This window comes from Conger conger, chromosome 14 (assembly GCF_963514075.1).
Source record: "Conger conger chromosome 14, fConCon1.1, whole genome shotgun sequence".
NCBI classification, from domain to species: Eukaryota; Metazoa; Chordata; class Actinopteri; order Anguilliformes; family Congridae; genus Conger; species Conger conger.
Genome location: NC_083773.1, coordinates 44,770,013 through 44,789,641, shown reverse-complemented (window position 1 = coordinate 44,789,641; position 19,629 = coordinate 44,770,013). Strand labels below are relative to the sequence as shown.

Below are 19,629 nucleotides of genomic sequence, written 5' to 3'. Positions count from 1 at the left end.
CGGTAAATTGATTGTATAGGTAATGGCCCCCCGTTTAAACTCAGATACATTTATTTTTCCCCACCAGCAGGCAGCACAAATAGAAAGCAGCGCCATCTATTAATGTTGCTTGATTTTGCACGTCAATTTGGTCGCTGTGAACTCGACGTCAGTCGATTACTTTATACTGTCACTGGCTTTACCAGAAGTAATACGCAGCTGTTGATACAAAATGAACGCTTTCAACGGGCAGGACGCTGGAATAGTTATAGTTTGCTAAATCTCTTTCTGCACACAACTACTACGTAACGTATACATTTTCAAACATAATTTCCATTTTGCACAAAAGTACAGTATGTATTGTTTAAAAAGTTTACTGGCGAGAAACCCGCGGGTTTTACAGCGGCTGGTGAAAGATCCAAAGCAGGTTTTGTTTCAGTGTAACAGGAGCTTTTTTGCGAAGAAAGGAGCAGTTTGTCGGTTATTCTGCACTGACAGGACACTTCATCCCATCGCCACGGACACGAAGTGAGTGCTGTTTATTTCACCCTCAGTGGGATATAGGGCCGTGTCCCACTTTGAACACCTCCAACATGTTAGGCTGAATTTATGCTTATATTAACTGACAGTATAATGCGGGAAAACGGTCGATTGATTTCGGTTGCAATATTTCATTCAGTTATCTCTTAAAATAACATTGAAAAAAAAACGTCACATAGGCTGTTGTTTCCATTTACAGAACCTTGTTCGCCTTGTTGTGTGTTCTGGGACAACACGTGTCAACACTGTATTCAGTGTATCAGTGATGTTAACACAGGAATTGTGTCAACTGGATTGACTCCAAGATTTTTTTAAACAGGCAATATGAAGACATTATCAGACAAGTAAGACTAAAGCTTTATTGCTATGCACAGGGATATACACAGTATTATAAAATACAATATATTACTTATGCGGTCATATACATAAACATTTGGATCAACTATGCAAACAGGTGACATCAAGAAAATAAATAAATACATAAATAAAACGGGTTTGAGTATTTGACTTTATTTGGAGATCTGAGGTCAATTCAGCCATTGTTACACCTGTTGACACATACCCTTAGCATAACTGAAAACTCATCCAACCAGTTTGTCTAATAGTAGACATAAGATTGCTAATGTCAATTGCATAAAAAAAAGGACATGAAACAAAAATGATCACTGCCAAAATACCAAAATGTGTATAGAAGCAGGGTGAATTTAAGTGTGTGTGTGTGTGTGTGTGTGTGTGTGTGTGTGTGTGTGTGTGTGTGGAAGAAATGAAAGTAGAAAAGGTCTATTATCAGGGCTGGGGGACATGCTGTTCTACACCATCACAGAGGGAGAAGAGCGCATTCCAGTGACCCGCTTTATGTCTGTGAGTATGGCACACACACTCACCTGCCTCTTTATGTCTGTGAGTACAACACACACACACACACACACACCTGCCTCTTTATGTCTGTGAGTACAGCACACACACACACTCACCTGCCTCTTTATGTCTGTGAGTACAGCACACACACACACTCACCCGCCTCTTTATATCTGTGAGTATAGCACACACACACACTCACCTGCCTCTTTATGTCTGTGAGTACCGCACACACACACACTCACCTGCCTCTTTATGTATGTGAGTATGGCACACACACACACTCACCTGCCTCTTTATGTCTGTGAGTACAACACACACACACACTCACCTGCCTCTTTATGTCTGTGAGTATGGCACACACACATACTCACCTGATGCTTTATGTCTGTGAGTACAACACACACATACTCACCTGATGCTTTATATATGTGAGTATGGCACACACACATACTCACCTGATGCTTTATGTCTGTGAGTACAACACACACATACTCACCTGATGCTTTATGTCTGTGAGTATGGCACACACACACACACTCACCTGCCTCTTTATGTCTGTGAGTACAGCACACACACACACTCACCTGCCTCTTTATGTCTGTGAGTACAGCACACACACACACTCACCTGATGCTTTATGTCTGTGAGTACAGCACACACACACTCACCTGCCTCTTTATGTCTGTGAGTACGGCACACACACACACTCACCTGCCTCTTTATGTCTGTGAGTACAACACACACACACACTCACCTGCCTCTTTATGTCTGTGAGTATGGCACACACACATACTCACCTGATGCTTTATGTCTGTAAGTACAACACACACATACTCACCTGATGCTTTATATCTGTGAGTATGGCACACACACATACTCACCTGCTGCTTTATGTCTGTGAGTACAACACACACATACTCACCTGATGCTTTATATCTGTGAGTACAGCACACACACACACACACACTCACCTGCCTCTTTATGTCTGTGAGTACAGCACACACACATACTCACCTGATGCTTTATGTCTGTGAGTATAGCACACACATACTCACCTGATGCTTTATATCTGTGAGTACGGCACACACACACACTCACCTGATGCTTTATGTCTGTGAGTATAGCACACACACATAATCACCTGCCTCTTTATGTCTGTGAGTACAACACACACACATACTCACCTGATGCTTTATATCTGTGAGTACAACACACACACATACTCACCTGATGGTTTATATCTGTGAGTACGGCACACACACATACTCACCTGCCTCTTTATGTCTGTGAGTACAACACACACATACTCACCTGATGCTTTATATCTGTGAGTACAGGACACACACATAATCACCTGATGCTTTATATCTGTGAGTACAGCACACACACACATACTCACCTGATGGTTTATATCTGTGAGTACAGCACACACACATACTCATCCGATGCTTTATATCTGTGAGTACAACACACACACATACTCACCTGCCTCTTTATGTCTGTGAGCACACACACACACACATACTCACCTGCCTCTTTATGTATGTGAGTACAGCACACACACATACTCACCTGCCTCTTTATGTCTGTGAGTACAACACACACACATACTCACCTGATGTTTTATATCTGTGAGTACAGCACACACATACTCACCTGATGCTTTATATCTGTGAGTACAGCACACACACATACTCACCTGATGCTTTATATCTGTGAGTACAACACACACACATACTCACCTGCCTCTTTATGTCTGTGAGTACAACACACACACATACTCACCTGCCTCTTTATGTCTGTGAGTACAGCACACACACACACATACTCACCTGCCTCTTTATGTCTGTGAGTACAGCACACACACATACTGACCTGATGCTTTATATCTGTGAGTATAGCACACACACATACTCACCTGATGCTTTATATCTGTGAGTACAGCACAAACACATACTCACCTGCCTCTTTATGTCTGTGAGTACAACACACACATACTCACCTGATGCTTTATGTCTGTGAGTACAGCACACACACACATACTCACCTGCCTCTTTATATCTGTGAGTACAACACACATGCATACTCACCAGATGCTTTATGTCTGTGAGTACAGCACACACACACACACACACATACTCACCTGATGCTTTATATCTGTGAGTACAGCACACACACACACACACGCATACTCACCTGATGCTTTATATCTGTGAGTACAGCACACACACATACTCATCTGATGCTTTATATCTGTGAGTACGCCACAAACACATACTCACCTGATGCTTTATGTCTGTGAGCACAACACACACATACTCACCTGATGCTTTATATCTGTGAGTACAGCACACACACATACTCACCTGATGCTTTATATCTGTGAGTACAGCACACACACATACTCACCTGATGCTTTATATCTGTGAGTACAGCACACACACATACTCACCTGATGCTTTATATCTGTGAGTACAACACACACACATACTCACCTGCCTCTTTATGTCTGTGAGTACAACACACACACATACTCACCTGCCTCTTTATGTCTGTGAGTACAGCACACACACACACATACTCACCTGCCTCTTTATGTCTGTGAGTACAGCACACACACATACTGACCTGATGCTTTTTATCTGTGAGTACAGCACACACACATACTCACCTGATGCTTTATATCTGTGAGTACAGCACAAACACATACTCACCTGCCTCTTTATGTCTGTGAGTACAACACACACATACTCACCTGATGCTTTATGTCTGTGAGTACAGCACACACATACATACTCACCTGCCTCTTTATATCTGTGAGTACAACACACATGCATACTCACCAGATGCTTTATGTCTGTGAGTACAGCACACACACACACACACATACTCACCTGATGCTTTATATCTGTGAGTACAGCACACACACACACACACGCATACTCACCTGATGCTTTATATCTGTGAGTACAGCACACACACATACTCATCTGATGCTTTATATCTGTGAGTACGCCACAAACACATACTCACCTGATGCTTTATGTCTGTGAGCACAACACACACATACTCACCTGATGCTTTATATCTGTGAGTACAGCACACACACATACTCACCTGATGCTTTATATCTGTGAGTACAGCACACACACATACTCACCTGCCTCTTTATGTCTGTGAGTACAACACACACACATACTCACCTGCCTCTTTATATCTGTGAGTACAGCACACACACATACTCACCTGATGCTTTATATCTGTGAGTACAGCACACACACATACTCACCTGCCTCTTTATGTCTGTGAGTACAGCACACACACACACACACGCATACTCACCTGATGCTTTATATCTGTGAGTACAGCACACACACATACTCATCTGATGCTTTATATCTGTGAGTACGCCACAAACACATACTCACCTGATGCTTTATGTCTGTGAGCACAACACACACATACTCACCTGATGCTTTATATCTGTGAGTACAGCACACACACATACTCACCTGATGCTTTATATCTGTGAGTACAGCACACACACATACTCACCTGCCTCTTTATGTCTGTGAGTACAACACACACACATACTCACCTGCCTCTTTATATCTGTGAGTACAACACACATGCATACTCACCTGATGCTTTATGTCTGTGAGTACAGCACACACACACACACACATACTCACCTGATGCTTTATATCTGTGAGTACAGCACACACACACACACGCATACTCACCTGCCTCTGTATGTCTGTGAGTACAGCACACACACATACTGACCTGATGCTTTATATCTGTGAGTACAGCACACACACATACTCACCTGATGCTTTATATCTGTGAGTACAGCACACACACATACTCACCTGCCTCTTTATGTCTGTGGGTACAACACACACACATACTCACCTGATGCTTTATATCTGTGAGTACAGCACACACACATACTCACCTGATGGTTTATATCTGTGAGTACAACACACACACATACTCACCTGCCTCTTTATGTCTGTGAGTACAGCACACACATACATACTCACCTGATGCTTTATATCTGTGAGTACAGCACACACACATACTCACCTGCCTCTTTATGTCTGTGGGTACAACACACACACATACTCACCTGATGCTTTATATCTGTGAGTACAGCACACACACATACTCACCTGATGGTTTATATCTGTGAGTACAACACACACACATACTCACCTGCCTCTTTATGTCTGTGAGTACAGCACACACACACATACTCACCTGATGCTTTATATCTGTGAGTACGGCACACACACATACTCACCTGCCTCTTTATGTCTGTGAGTACAACACACACATACTCACCTGATGCTTTATATCTGTGAGTACAGCACAAACACATACTCACCTGATGCTTTATGTCTGTGAGTACAGCACACACACACATCTGATCAGTCTGATCAATATCATCAAGTCAACAGATGTCAGATGTATACATAGGATGCATGCAATTCCATTTGCTGAAAACAGAGGTTTTCAAGTGAGCGCCAAATTTGCCCAATACACACACACACACACACACACACACATGCACGTGCAGCACACTCACAGACAAACAGAGACTCAAACATACACACTTGCATAAAGACACAAATAGAATGAAACCCTTTCTGTGTTGACCCATGATAGAGTTTGAGCTGATGGGCATGCTTAAGGAGCTTTACTGTAACACGAGGCTGCTCAGCAGTGTCATCAAACACCTGGAGGTTCAGGTTCATCCACTGGGGAACCGGATCACCAGCAGCTGGCTCCTGCTACAGAGAGTGTTTTAGGAACAGAGCTGTGAAATGAGTGGCACTCCTTCACGTGCCTGCCTTAGGCTGAGTCAAATGTCCCACCAGTTCCTACAGGCCACACTGTACTACAAGGAGAGCCAGTGATTGTTTTACACCCTACAGTCCACATGCAGTACTACATGAGAACCCGTTACTATTTTACACCATAGAGATCACACAGTGCTACAGTTGTGGTGTACATATGAAATACATGACTGTATTTGAAGTGCTTTTACATTACATTATTGCCAGAGCAACGTACAGTTGATTAGACTAAGCAGGAGACAATCCTCCCCTGGAGCAATGCAGGGTTAGGGGCCTTGCTCAAGGGCCCAACAGCTGTGCGGATCTTACTGTGGCTACACCGGGATTAGAACCACCGACCTTGAGTGTCCCAGTCATGTACCTTAACCACTACACTACAGGACACCCCCTCGTCTGTGTGCTGAGATTGACTGTGGCTGAGTGAGGGTGGTGTGTGGGTGGTGTGTGAGGGTGGTGTGTGGGTGGTGTGTGAGGGTGGTGTGTGGGTGGTGTGTGGGTGGTGTGTGAGGGTGGTGTGTGTGGATGGTGTGTGGGTGGTGTGTGGGTGGTGTGTGAGGGTGGTGTGTGGGTGGTGTGTGAGGGTTGTGTGTGAGGGTGGTGTGTGGGTGGTGTTTGAGGGTGGTGTGTGAGGGTAGTGTGTGTGGGTGGTGTGTGTGGGTGGTGTGTGAGGGTGGTGTGTGTGGGTGGTGTGTGAGGGTGGTGTGTGTGGGTGGTGTGTGTGTGGGTGGTGTGTGAGGGTGGTGTGTGTGGGTGATGTGTGAGGGTGGTGTGTGGGTGGTGTGTGAGGGTGATGTGTGAGGGTGGTGTGTGAGGGTGGTGTGAGGGTAGTGTGTGAGGGTGGTGTGTGTGGGTGGTGTGTGAGTGTGTGAGGGTGGTGTGTGGGTGGTGTGTGAGGGTGGTGTGTGGGTGGTGTGTGAGGGTGGTGTGTGGGTGGTGTGTGTGGATGGTGTGTGGGTGGTGTGTGAGTGTGAGGGTGGTGTGTGGGTGGTGTGTGAGGGTGGTGTGTGGGTGGTGTGTGGGTGGTGTGTGAGGGTGGTGTGTGGGTGGTGTGTGAGGGTGGTGTGTGGGTGGTGTGTGAGGGTGGTGTGTGGGTGGTGTGTGTGGATGGTGTGTGGGTGGTGTGTGAGTGTGAGGGTGGTGTGTGGGTGGTGTGTGAGGGTGGTGTGTGAGGGTGGTGTGTGAGGGTGATGTGTGAGGGTGGTGTGTGTGGGTGGTGTGTATGACACTGTGTCAGTTGTGCTGTTCTTCCACCCTCTCAGGCGCTGAGGAGCACAGGCCTGCTGACCTCTGACCCCCGTCTGCAGGAGTGCATGGGCAAGCTGAGGCAAGCCACAAAGGAGTCCATCACTGAGGTCCTGATGGACAGGGAGCTTTTCCAAAAGTATGTACCACACACACATACACAGACACACACACACATACACAGACACACACACATACACACACACATATGTACAGAGACACACATACACACAGACACAAACACATACACAGACACATACACACACACATACACAGACGCACACACATACGTACAGAGACACACACACACACACACATACACACACACACACATATACACACACACATACACAGACACACACATACACATACACATGCACACAGACAGACATTTACATTTACATTTTAGTCATTTGGCAGACGCTTTTAATCCAAAGCGACTTACAAGTGCATAGGTTCTTCCACAAGTTACAGTTTTTTACAATCGTTTTCACACTTCTCAATACCATGTCTACTTTTTCAAAACACTTAACACATTCACTATATCATTAGACTATGTGAACTAAACTGTGGATATTTTTGCATTGCTTTCATACTAAAGGCATTCAATCACCACTTCTTCCAAAAGTCATGAATACCTCTCTCAGCCAAAGTTCACTACCAGCAAAAGTTTGTACAAATACAGCAAATTTTGCAGACATTTAGATACTCTGTTCAAAACAGTGAACTTTCAGTTCAAAACCCAATAAAATTCTGATCATTGTGGAAGGAAATATGCTGCATTTTGGCAGAAAAATGAAACTATATGCTTGAAATACATAAGACAGATCATTCTGATTTGAGCAGAAAGTTTATTCAGTTTATTCAATTGTTTTGTTGGCAGCCCTGTTACCATCTATGCAAAAGTGATCATACTTGCATTGAAATGTGCACATATATAGGGTAAATAGAGATTTTTCCGCTATTACTGCTGAAACACCTGGCTGTCATTTCAGTGAACAACCTGCCCAGGGGCCTCATTTATAAACGTTGCGTAGGCACAAAAGAATGCGTACGCCACTTTCTAAGCAAACTTTGGCATTTATAAAAAACAAACTTGACGGGAAAATGTGCGGTCCTCCACGGAAACTCTGACCCATGCGTACGCACATTAACTGGAGAAATGAGAAACTGTGCCTTTAATGCTCGTGACGTAAGACCAGGAAAACGGGAAGTGAAACAGGATTTAAAAAGGTATAAAGATTTGCCGGGAGTTGTGGCTGGGTATGGCTGCGTGTAAGGACGTGCTTCGTCCCTGTTATACTTATTAAAGTGTTGTGTTGTTGAATCTCGCTATACGGGTTCTCTCCCTTCCTAAGTGCAACACAACATTTGGCGACGAGAGAAGTCGAAAATGATATACAACAGATACCACTGTGTAAAATAAATCGAAATTGATTGTTGTTGATTGTACTCTTAAAGGGTTCTGATTTTCTGCATGTTTACACTAGGACTCGGAACTATACTGTCCTCTCAGGTCCTATTTGCACTTGTTCTTGTGTTTAATTTGCACTTTGTTGTACGTCGCTCTGGATAAGAGCGTCTGCTAAATGCCATGCAATGTAATGTAATGTAATGTAATGAAATATTACCTCTCACGTATCATATACAAAGAGTTAATTTGCAAAAACGGATAAAGGCCTCTCTTACAACGAATATACAAACAGCTGTTTGATTGATGCTCCCTGGAGTGCCCAAAAAATATGATTTAGGATGATAAATATAAACGGAGATGTTGTTGTAAAATAATACCTCAAATATGAAGACGAATTGTTAAACAATACTTCATGTTATTAAATGTATTCTCATAAATAATATGGTGAACAGTCGGACAAATTGCGCTGCACTGATGCCGTTTACAATGTCAGTCAGTCGGGCAGATACGAGCATAGTTTCATATATTGTTATCATATTCATATATTATGTGTTTATTGTTATAAATTTTTGTTCGTTTTATCTCTTAATTTTGTAACTGTGTTTTCAATGGTGCTAGACAAATAACGTGTATTATTATTATTATTATTATTATTATTATTATCATCGTCATCATCACATTCGTTGTGCAGAACTGTTCGTCATTTACAATCAATCAGGATAATTCCCACACCTGTAGCTTTTCAGAGGCAATCAAATGGCTGAAATCCCTTTTCTTGGCTTTCTTTTCAGCATTTGGCATTGTCGTCTTCGTGAAATGCATATTCACTAGGGGTGTTTCACTGCCTATTTATAGGCAACTGTGGGCGGGACATGAAGCTGGCAAAGTTGCGCCACATTTAGAGTTGATTGTGATTTATAAAGGAAAACTGGCGTGGGACGTGCGTATGCACCGTTTTATAAATCAGAATATGTTTTTGCGTACGCATGTCCTAGGTTTCATGCTAACGCAACCTTTTGACGTGAATCCTAAGCAGTTTTATAAATGAGGCCCCAGGTGTTTGTTGTTTGTGCCCCGTTACCACATACACAAAAGGGGCCATCTTTGGATTGGCATTTGAATTCTTTAGCCTTGGTGGGGAAAATGGATGCAGGCAGAGGCAGAGGCAGAGGCAGAGGCAGAGGCAGAGGCAGAGGCAGAGGCAGAGGCAGAAGACGTTGCGGAAGAGCAAGAACAGTTGTGTCTGATGAAATCAGAGCCACAGTCATTGGTAAATCATGGTCTGTCCCTGAGGGAAGCAGGTTGAGGGTTCAACCAAACTTGCCTAGATCCACAGTGGCTTCAATAGTGAGGATTTTCAGGCAAACCAACAGGTACTATACAGTATTTGCAGCATTCTGACTGAAGGAGTTCAATTGATGTGTATATTACAGCAGTACTGTGATTTGAGAAGTCTCCAGAAAAAGCAGATGTATCAGTGCACATTTGTCTTTGACACACTACAGGACCCAGCGGTTACCTCACACAGTCAGAGGGGTAGGGGAAGAATGTTTACATCTCAACAGGAGGTTACAATAGTTGGGATGGTCATTGTCAACAACAGCATCAGGCTAAGAGAAATATGCAACAACATAATCGCAGACAACAACATATTTCCAAACACTGACAGTGTAAGCACTACAACCATTTCAAGAGTGCTACAGAAACATCAGATCAGGATGAAACAGTTGTACACTGTCCCCTTTGACAGGAACTCTGAGGGTGTCAAGGAACTCAGATACCAATATGAAGTTTATGAAGGTATATGTGAAGGTTTAGGACCATCACCCACATGAACAGATGTCACTTCTAGATGCAATGGCTGCTGGGTGTATAGACATAACAGTGGAACACATCCAGGGCTGGAAAAGCCACACAAAGAGATGTTTTCCTCGGTGTATAGCAAGAGATAACATTTGGAGTGATGTTGATGAAAATCTATGGCCAAATGCAGAGGACAGGATGGATGGGCCAGGCCAACAGTAGACTTCTGATGTATTTTGAGTATTTGATTGTATTGTATTTTTCTTTTCTGAATTACAGTATATTGCACTGTGAGAACAAATGTCAAAATACTGTAAAACCTCTGAAGAATACCGTTGCTTTTGTGATTTGTTTCTTTATCATATATTGTTTTACATTACACAGTAAAAATAGTTATTCTTGGTTTCCAATATAGTAAAACATTCATTCATTTACAGTTTACTGTAAATTTACCACACTCAGTCATGACGTCTATTGTGAGAGGCAAACCAACAGATCAAAAGTTTCTTTAGCTGCTTGGCTTGAAATATTTGTGGATGCAAAAATAGAGGAAAGGGAAACATATAATATATGTATTTAGCAATGCTCCAAGTTGTTTGTGTTTTGTAGTTCATTGAACATTGAGTGACAAAGTAGACTTATGGGAGAAAGCATGTGCTATAGTTATGGCAGCAAGAGTCACTTTTGGGTGAAATATTAAGTGTTTTGGTGGTTGAAATGCATTTTGCACCAAAGGTTAACTGATTTGCTCATGTGTGTGTTTCAAAAGCATTTATGAGAATACATTTAATAACATGAAGTATTGTTTAACAATTCGTCTTCATATTTGAGGTATTATTTTACAACAACATCTCCGTTTATATTTATCATCCTAAATCATATTTTTTGGGCACTCCAGGGAGCATCAATCAAACAGCTGTTTGTATATTCGTTGTAAGAGAGGCCTTTATCCGTTTTTGCAAATTAACTCTTCGTATATGATACGTGAGAGGTAATATTTCATTACATTACATTACATTACATTGCATGGCATTTAGCAGACGCTCTTATCCAGAGCGACGTACAACAAAGTGCAAATTAAACACAAGAACAAGTGCAAATAGGACCTGAGAGGACAGTATAGTTCCGAGTCCTAGTGTAAACATGCAGAAAATCAGAACCCTTTAAGAGTACAATCAACAACAATCAATTTCGATTTATTTTACACAGTGGTATCTGTTGTATATCATTTTCGACTTCTCTCGTCGCCAAATGTTGTGTTGCACTTAGGAAGGGAGAGAACCCGTATAGCGAGATTCAACAACACAACACTTTAATAAGTATAACAGGGACGAAGCACGTCCTTACAGCAGCCATACCCAGCCACAACTCCCGGCAAATCTTTATACCTTTTTAAATCCTGTTTCACTTCCCGTTTTCCTGGTCTTACGTCACGAGCATTAAAGGCACAGTTTCTCATTTCTCCAGTTAATGTGCGTACGCATGGGTCAGAGTTTCCGTGGAGGACCGCACATTTTCCCGTCAAGTTTGTTTTTTATAAATGCCAAAGTTTGCTTAGAAAGTGGCGTACGCATTCTTTTGTGCCTACGCAACGTTTATAAATGAGGCCCCTGGGCAGGTTGTTCACTGAAATGACAGCCAGGTGTTTCAGCAGTAATAGCGGAAAAATCTCTATTTACCCTATATATGTGCACATTTCAATGCAAGTATGATCACTTTTGCATAGATGGTAACAAGGCTGCCAACAAAACAATTGAATAAACTGAATAAACTTTCTGCTCAAATCAGAATGATCTGTCTTATGTATTTCAAGCATATAGTTTCATTTTTCTGCCAAAATGCAGCATATTTCCTTCCACAATGATCAGAATTTTATTGGGTTTTGAACTGAAAGTTCACTGTTTTGAACAGAGTATCTAAATGTCTGCAAAATTTGCTGTATTTGTACAAACTTTTGCTGGTAGTGAACTTTGGCTGAGAGAGGTATTCATGACTTTTGGAAGAAGTGGTGATTGAATGCCTTTAGTATGAAAGCAATGCAAAAATATCCACAGTTTAGTTCACATAGTCTAATGATATAGTGAATGTGTTAAGTGTTTTGAAAATGGTATTGAGACAAGTGTGAAGACGATTGTAAAAACTGTAAAGCATCACATCCATAGCTAGTAAAATACACATGAAATGTTGTTCTAAACATATAGTCATCATAAGTGCAATTTTTTTTCAGACACTCAGACACACACATACAGACACACACACACACACACACAGACACAAACACATGCGCAGAAACCCACAAAATCATACAGACAGAGACTCACACATGCACAAACAAACTTCTTATTGTGGTGCTCTTGGGTGTTACCTGTGTAACAGGTGTGTATAGTGTGGTCTTATTGTGGTGTTACCTGTTTCAGGTGTGTGGGCAGTAACATTGTCTTGCTGACCCAGGCCTTCAGGAAGAAATTCATCATCCCAGATTTTGAGCCCTTCGTTTCGACCATCGACCAGATCTACAACACTACGCAGAAGCACGAGGAGGGGCAGGTCAGTCTGTCTGTAAAAGCACACACATGTTGCCCCCAGGTTTCGGTTGGTTAGCCTGCTCTAACAGACCTCTCTGCAGGTAGCTGACCTGATTCCCCACCTGGCGAAGACCAGCCCTGACCTCTGGGGCGTGTCCCTGTGCACAGTGGATGGGCAGAGGTAAGAGACGGAAGCCTTATTCAGTCTCAGTTTATTGTCACTTTTAGGTTGTTCACTAAGCCACATATACAATAGGCTGGGTGGCTTTATGTAGTTTTTTTTCATTTCTCTTTTCTGTTGGTTACAAAGCTACGGTAGCGTTATCCAGAGACTGCACTCGTGAAACCAGTAAGAACGCAGCACAGTGGGCAGGGCGATGATGCCACAAATGAACACTGTGCTGTAGGTAGAGCTATTAGGCAGTCTGAACACCTTACTGTTCCCTGTGCTATGTCCAGGACTGTGCGTGCTTCTGAACCTACTACTATACATAATGCTGTGCATAGCACTGCAGCCACTCTGTACACAGTGCTGATCTGTGTTCTGTGTGTCGGGCTACATGTCAGTTAGAACATCCTACTTACTCAGTGCTGTGTGTAGGACTGTAAGCCACACAGCATTGCACGGTCTGTAGTGCTGTCTGCCGTATGGATGGGATGTAGGAATGGCCCGCAGCTTTGGACCTGGATAGGGGGTTGTACTTATTCCCTTCTCACCTTGTTTTGGTAGCTGTCTCGCTGCTAGTAGGGCTAGAGGTGGAGTTCGCTGGGTGTACAGCTTTCATCATGACCTGCCATGTCACCAAGTTAGGTCGATGTTAGCCGGAGGTGTGGTTTCCACTCTGGGATGGGCTGCCCTTGAATAGGCAGTCATGTTCTCTACCTGTTGTGACTCCCTCGGATGTGCGCTCCTGGGATTACTAGAGGAGCATGAGGCGGAGGGTTATTTGGTTGATCTTGGTCGTGTGTCGGAAGTCCCCCACTTTATTTCTGTTTCTTATTCTCGCTCCCTTGTTTCAGGGTAGTTTTATGTTGCCAGTTTGCTGTGAAACCTTCTTCTTATTTTTATTCCACTTTGCTACTAGTGGTTACATCACGGTCTGTGAGTAACCTAAGGATCCCCTTAACAGATGGATCATACTCGGTCCTTGGACCGCACTCTTTCACGTTTCATAAAAGCTCCCCTTCATTGTCGCACTTGGTCCTCCGAAACCCACATCTTTACAGTTATGGCTCGGATAGTTGTAGTTATGGCTTGGATGGCTGTACTGTAGTTATGGCTCAGATAGTTGATGTAAGATGGGAGTTTAGTTACTGAGAACGAGGGCTCCTTCTTGGGGCTTGTTTGGTTGGAGCAACAGAGGCACCAAGACAGCTCACACCCTACAATGTTCCACCTGCAATGGTGAGAGTAGCACTGCTGCTTTTCTCCATAGTTAGTCTGTAGTCCAGTGATGTCACTGGCCACAGAGTACACTCACCTGGTGTGTCAGGTTTAAATCAGTCCCTGATTGGAGGGTGGGGATGAAAATCAGCAGTACTATTTCTGGCCCTGAGGGCCAGGTTTGAATGTTGATAGAAGTTTTTGTAGAAGGGTGGGGTAGTATTCCTCCTGCGGTCGGTAGTTATGGTGACCACTTGTGGTCCCGGTGCTGTTCAGCAGTAGTTCTACCCCAGCCTCAGGTTTGATTCTCAGCTCTCTTTCCATTATCATGCGTTTACTCCCTCTCTTGCTGACTGAGTGAACTCCATATTTCACTTCCATAGAGCAGAATTGACTGGACGGCATAATCAAATATTTGAAATGGCAATATTTATGATATGTAAAAAATAAATATAAAAATTGACATTATATAAAAAGTGGTCTTTTGGTTTTATAGTATTGACTGCTAGACCAAAGCTCCCTGATTCACTCTTTTTAGTCCAGATAATCGTCATTTAGTGTATCTTATAGGGTGGTGTTTCCAAGCGTGAAGCAGTATCTGTTTTCCTGAGATCTGGGCTTTCATCGCCAGACCATAATTTTCATATTTTTTACATTTACTGTCAAGGCCCAGTTTTGCAGTGGGCAACAGCAGCACCAGGCCAGCAGCATAGAGCTGTTCCAACACCACCGCTAAAACCTTTACATAAAGACCGAACCAACACCGCCGCTAAAACCTTTACCTAAAGACCGAACCAACACCACCGCTAAAACCTTTACATAAAGACCGAACCAACACCACCGCTAAAACCTTTACATAAAGACCGAACCAACACCACCGCTAAAACCTTTACATAAAGACCGAACCAACACCGCCGCTAAAACCTTTACATAAAGACCGAACCAACACCACCGCTAAAACCTTTACATAAAGACCGAACCAACACCACCGCTAAAACCTTTACATAAAGACCGAACCAACACCACCGCTAAAACCTTTACCTAAAGACCGAACCAACACCACCGCTAAAACCTTTACATAAAGACCGAACCAACACCGCCGCTAAAACCTTTACATAAAGACCAAACCAACACCACCGCTAAAACCTTTACATAAAGACCGAACCAACACCACCTCTAAAACCTTTACATAAAGACCGAACCAACACCACCGCTAAAACCTTTACATAAAGACCGAACCAACACCACCGCTAAAACCTTTACATAAAGACCGAACCAACACCACCGCTAAAACCTTTACATAAAGACCGAACCAACACCACCGCTAAAACCTTTACATAAAGACCGAACACAGCAGAACTCAGGCTCCTCTCTCTCCCCCTCTCGTGGAGGCACTCGGTGGGGGACACCAAGGTGCCGTTCTGCCTGCAGTCCTGCGTGAAGCCCCTGGAGTATGCCATGGCGGTGGACGAGGTCGGCACTGAGCGCGTGCACCAATACGTGGGCATGGAGCCCAGCGGCCTGAAGTTCAACAAGCTGTCACTCGACGAGGAAGGTGGGCGGAGCACCTACTCAACCGGGTTTCCCCCGCCCCGTATCCCTCATCAGATGCCTGCCTGATACTCTGTTTTACTCTGATAGTCTGTTTTATAGATGTAACTGATAAGATCTAAGTAAGAACTCTCTAATGTCAAAGACAAATAAATTATATAAATTATGAACCCCATGGGGTAATTTGTCCCCTGCATTTGACCCATCCTAGTTACTTACGATCTGTGGGCAGCCACCATGGCTGGGGACCAACTCCAGTTCTAGGGCTAAGGCAGGAGTAACCTGACATGCATAAAAACCATATCAGCCCATTAAATACCCCTCTTGCATTACTAACCTATATTGGGCCCGGTGTATTCCATTTTCTTGAGAGAAAACATTACATTAACCAGGTCCACCTTTGTTCATTTTGAATCCACCTGTTATATCATCAGTATTGTCTGGTCTTACAACTGAAAAAGCAGATCAGATCAGTCCTGCTGTCAGGCGCTGCCTGTGGAACTTGAGTGAAGTTGTTCGGAGGCAAAAAGCGGAAATGTGTTAACAGAACCTTCCCATGAGCACCATTAAGCCCACTGTAACAAAATGGAAAATATGGCACAACCCAGACATCAATATCAAGAGCTGTCCTCTCAAACTGAGCAGCTGGACAAGCAGTGACCAGGAGGCCAGATATAGCACTCGTGGTGTTTAGACCTGAGCCTGGCTTAAGTTAAGCCTGACTTGGTTCATTAAAAGATCATTTGGTTAATTCAACATCTTTGTTGTGCTGTTGGTTTGAGTGCCACAGTGATATTTCCTTCTTTAGATGCAAAGCGCATCACGTACCTGACTTGGGACTAACTCACTCACTCATGGAATGTCCTTGCAGGTCGCAAAGGATGCACTCCTAGCTGCTAGCTCCTGGCACCTAACTCCTTTAAGGGGCGGCCTGTAGCGTAGTGGTTAAGGTAGATGACTGGGACCCACAAGGTCGGTGGTTCGATCCCCGGTGTAGACACGGTAAGGGTCCGCACAGCCGTTGGGCCCTTGAGCAAGGCCCTTAACCCTGCATTGCTCCAGGGGAGGATTGTCTCCTGCTTAGTCTAATCAACTGTACGTTGCTCTGGATGAGAGCGTCTGCCAAATGCCAATAATGTAATGTAACCCATTATGGACTGAGGCGGCCTATCGATCTGTTAAGGGAGATTTAACACACAGGTCGCATCCATCTGTTAAGGGAGATGTAGCATGCAGGTTGCATCTGCACATAGGGGGTTAATAGGTTAGGATGTCCTTTGCGATGGCAGATCTCAATTTATTTCCAGGTCAGGCACAGCACAAGGAGAGGAGGAAGGATAAAATAAGTTATTGGAATGAGCTCTATGTTCTTTTCCCCCCTTTCCCCAGAGAAACCCCACAATCCAATGGTCAATGCTGGAGCAATAGTCATCACCTCTCTTATCAAGGTAAACAGTCTGACCACCGTGACGTCTGTACACAACGGACTTTACATTGGCTTCTGATTGCAGTTGTTTAGTCAGCCAAGCATTTATGTGATCTGACATTTTAGCAACTGTCATTTGTGCCTCTATGAAACATTTAGTTTGGCCAAAGTTCATACAAACCAGTGTTTATACAGCTAACTGGCCCAGGGTAATTTGAAAAAAGAAAAAACAGAAACAGATGCATGAGGGGAAAGGGGTGTCTACTGAGAACAGACCCCCATTTCATTGAGGTACTCAAGAGGGATCGCACTTCTGAGGAGATAGGAGAGTGTATGATAGAGGGAGAGAGTGATAGGAGAATGTGGGAGGAAGAGGGAAGAGATACTGTGTGTATGTGTGTGTGCGTGCAAGTGTGTGTGTGTGTGTGCATGCCTGCATGCGAGTCTGTGCATGTGTGCATATTCAGCCTCTAGAAACTTGAGCTTGCCAAATATGACATGTGGCAATAACAGTGTGTGTGTGTGTGTGTGTGTGTGTGTCTGTCTGTGGAAGAGAGCAGGAGGGTAAATAAGGACAGAGTGATTTGGGGAACAGACAGACAGCACTGTGTACAGATGTCAGCCTTATAGCCACTCACACCTGGAGCGATTCCAACACTCTCTGGCGTTATCGCGGGGGAAGAGCTATTACGGCAGCACGGATAGGCCACTACAGGCAGCCCAGCCCAGTTTAGGCACCAATCAGATTCTTTTCTGAGATGTGCTGTGTTTCATATACCCCTCTCCTCCTGCCAATCAACCAGGTCTCTTAGTTTCTGAATGTCCTTCCACCTTCACCTTTGACCTACCCTTACTTTGTTGATTTGAGTTTATTTGTGAGAGATTATTGGTTCAATTCCTAAAAGCAGGCAGGTTCATCGCTCTGGATTGCCCTGATTTAGCCAGTGCAGATAAAACCTACCGCACACATTCAAAGGGCATCACATTGAACAGCACGGTGAAAGTAAATCTCTACACTTTCAGAGTGGTCTTAGCCCAGTGGTAACCAACCCGACCCTGAGTCCTGTAGGTTTACACTCCAAACCTAACAGAGCACACCTCATTCAACAGCTGGAGCAGGGCTGCCCAAACCTGTTCCTGGAATTCTACTACCCTGTAGGTTTTCATTCCAACCCTAACAGGGCACACCTCATTCCACAGCGAGAGGGACTTAAACTGTAAAATTCCTCCACCCTGTGGTAGACTGCTGCATTTCAATTTTTGTTTCAATCTCTTTGTTTCCTCTAGCCTGACTCAAACATGGCAGAGAAGTTTGACTACGTAAGTATATTCCTTGGTCCAGAGAAGGAGAAGAATCCAAGCAATTCTTCCCATTTTCTCTTCCCTACTGAATATGTTCCGGCTAAAACTGCATAAATTGGTGTTTCCATTTTTAAATCTTATGAGCTGCATTGTCCTGCAATTCGCATTGGGCACAGTTTGTAGAATTTTCTACAATCTGTAGAATGTAGTTGCAAACATGAATTAATTGATGTACAAATACATTCATGAAGATAAATACAATTGGAATAAAATGTGTTAATACATTTGCTCACTATTATGAGCAAATGTATTAACACATTTGCTCATACTAGTGTATTAGTTACATTCATATTTATACATTAGAAAGCCATAGGATAAACTTATACTGTAATTAGTAAACCTGTTTTGTTTTCATTCCAGTATGAATTGGCGTTACCTAATGTAGTTGGTAACAGGAATTAATGATACATAAATACATAAACAGTGCAGTGAAAATTAGCTAACTCCATTAGTTCTAGTCAATTCATGTAACCTTTAACTTAACTTTGGACTCTCATATTGTTCCATTGATTTCGTGATGTGTTATTGGGCTTGGTGTCTTATTTCTATTTGATTTATTGCTGGTTCACTGTGGTTATAATGGAGTTTCCTGTCTGTTTTAGATGATGAATTTTCTCAATGAGATGGCAGGCAGAGAGTATGTGGGCTTCAACAATGCCACGTGAGTTCATACTTATTGA

General features: G+C 43.3%; 1 protein-coding gene across 2 annotated transcripts in view; it reads left to right on the top strand.

The window, feature by feature from the left end:
* Nucleotides 1-167: 167 nt before the first annotated feature.
* The window catches only part of LOC133109784 (glutaminase liver isoform, mitochondrial-like), a 27,234-nt gene continuing 7,772 nt past the window's right edge, over nucleotides 168-19,629 (top strand). The window contains exons 1-9 of one of the 2 annotated variants that reach the window (XM_061219376.1): nucleotides 168-507; nucleotides 1,281-1,380; nucleotides 7,502-7,623; nucleotides 13,119-13,248; nucleotides 13,328-13,407; nucleotides 16,002-16,165; nucleotides 17,551-17,609; nucleotides 18,875-18,907; nucleotides 19,552-19,610. In XM_061219376.1, coding sequence (XP_061075360.1) covers nucleotides 335-507; nucleotides 1,281-1,380; nucleotides 7,502-7,623; nucleotides 13,119-13,248; nucleotides 13,328-13,407; nucleotides 16,002-16,165; nucleotides 17,551-17,609; nucleotides 18,875-18,907; nucleotides 19,552-19,610 — 920 coding nt within the window. In that variant the 5' untranslated portion in view covers nucleotides 168-334. Of the gene's footprint in view, nucleotides 508-1,280; nucleotides 1,381-7,501; nucleotides 7,624-13,118; nucleotides 13,249-13,327; nucleotides 13,408-16,001; nucleotides 16,166-17,040; nucleotides 17,164-17,550; nucleotides 17,610-18,874; nucleotides 18,908-19,551; nucleotides 19,611-19,629 lie in introns of those variants that run through there. The other variant, XM_061219377.1, reaches the window with a different exon arrangement.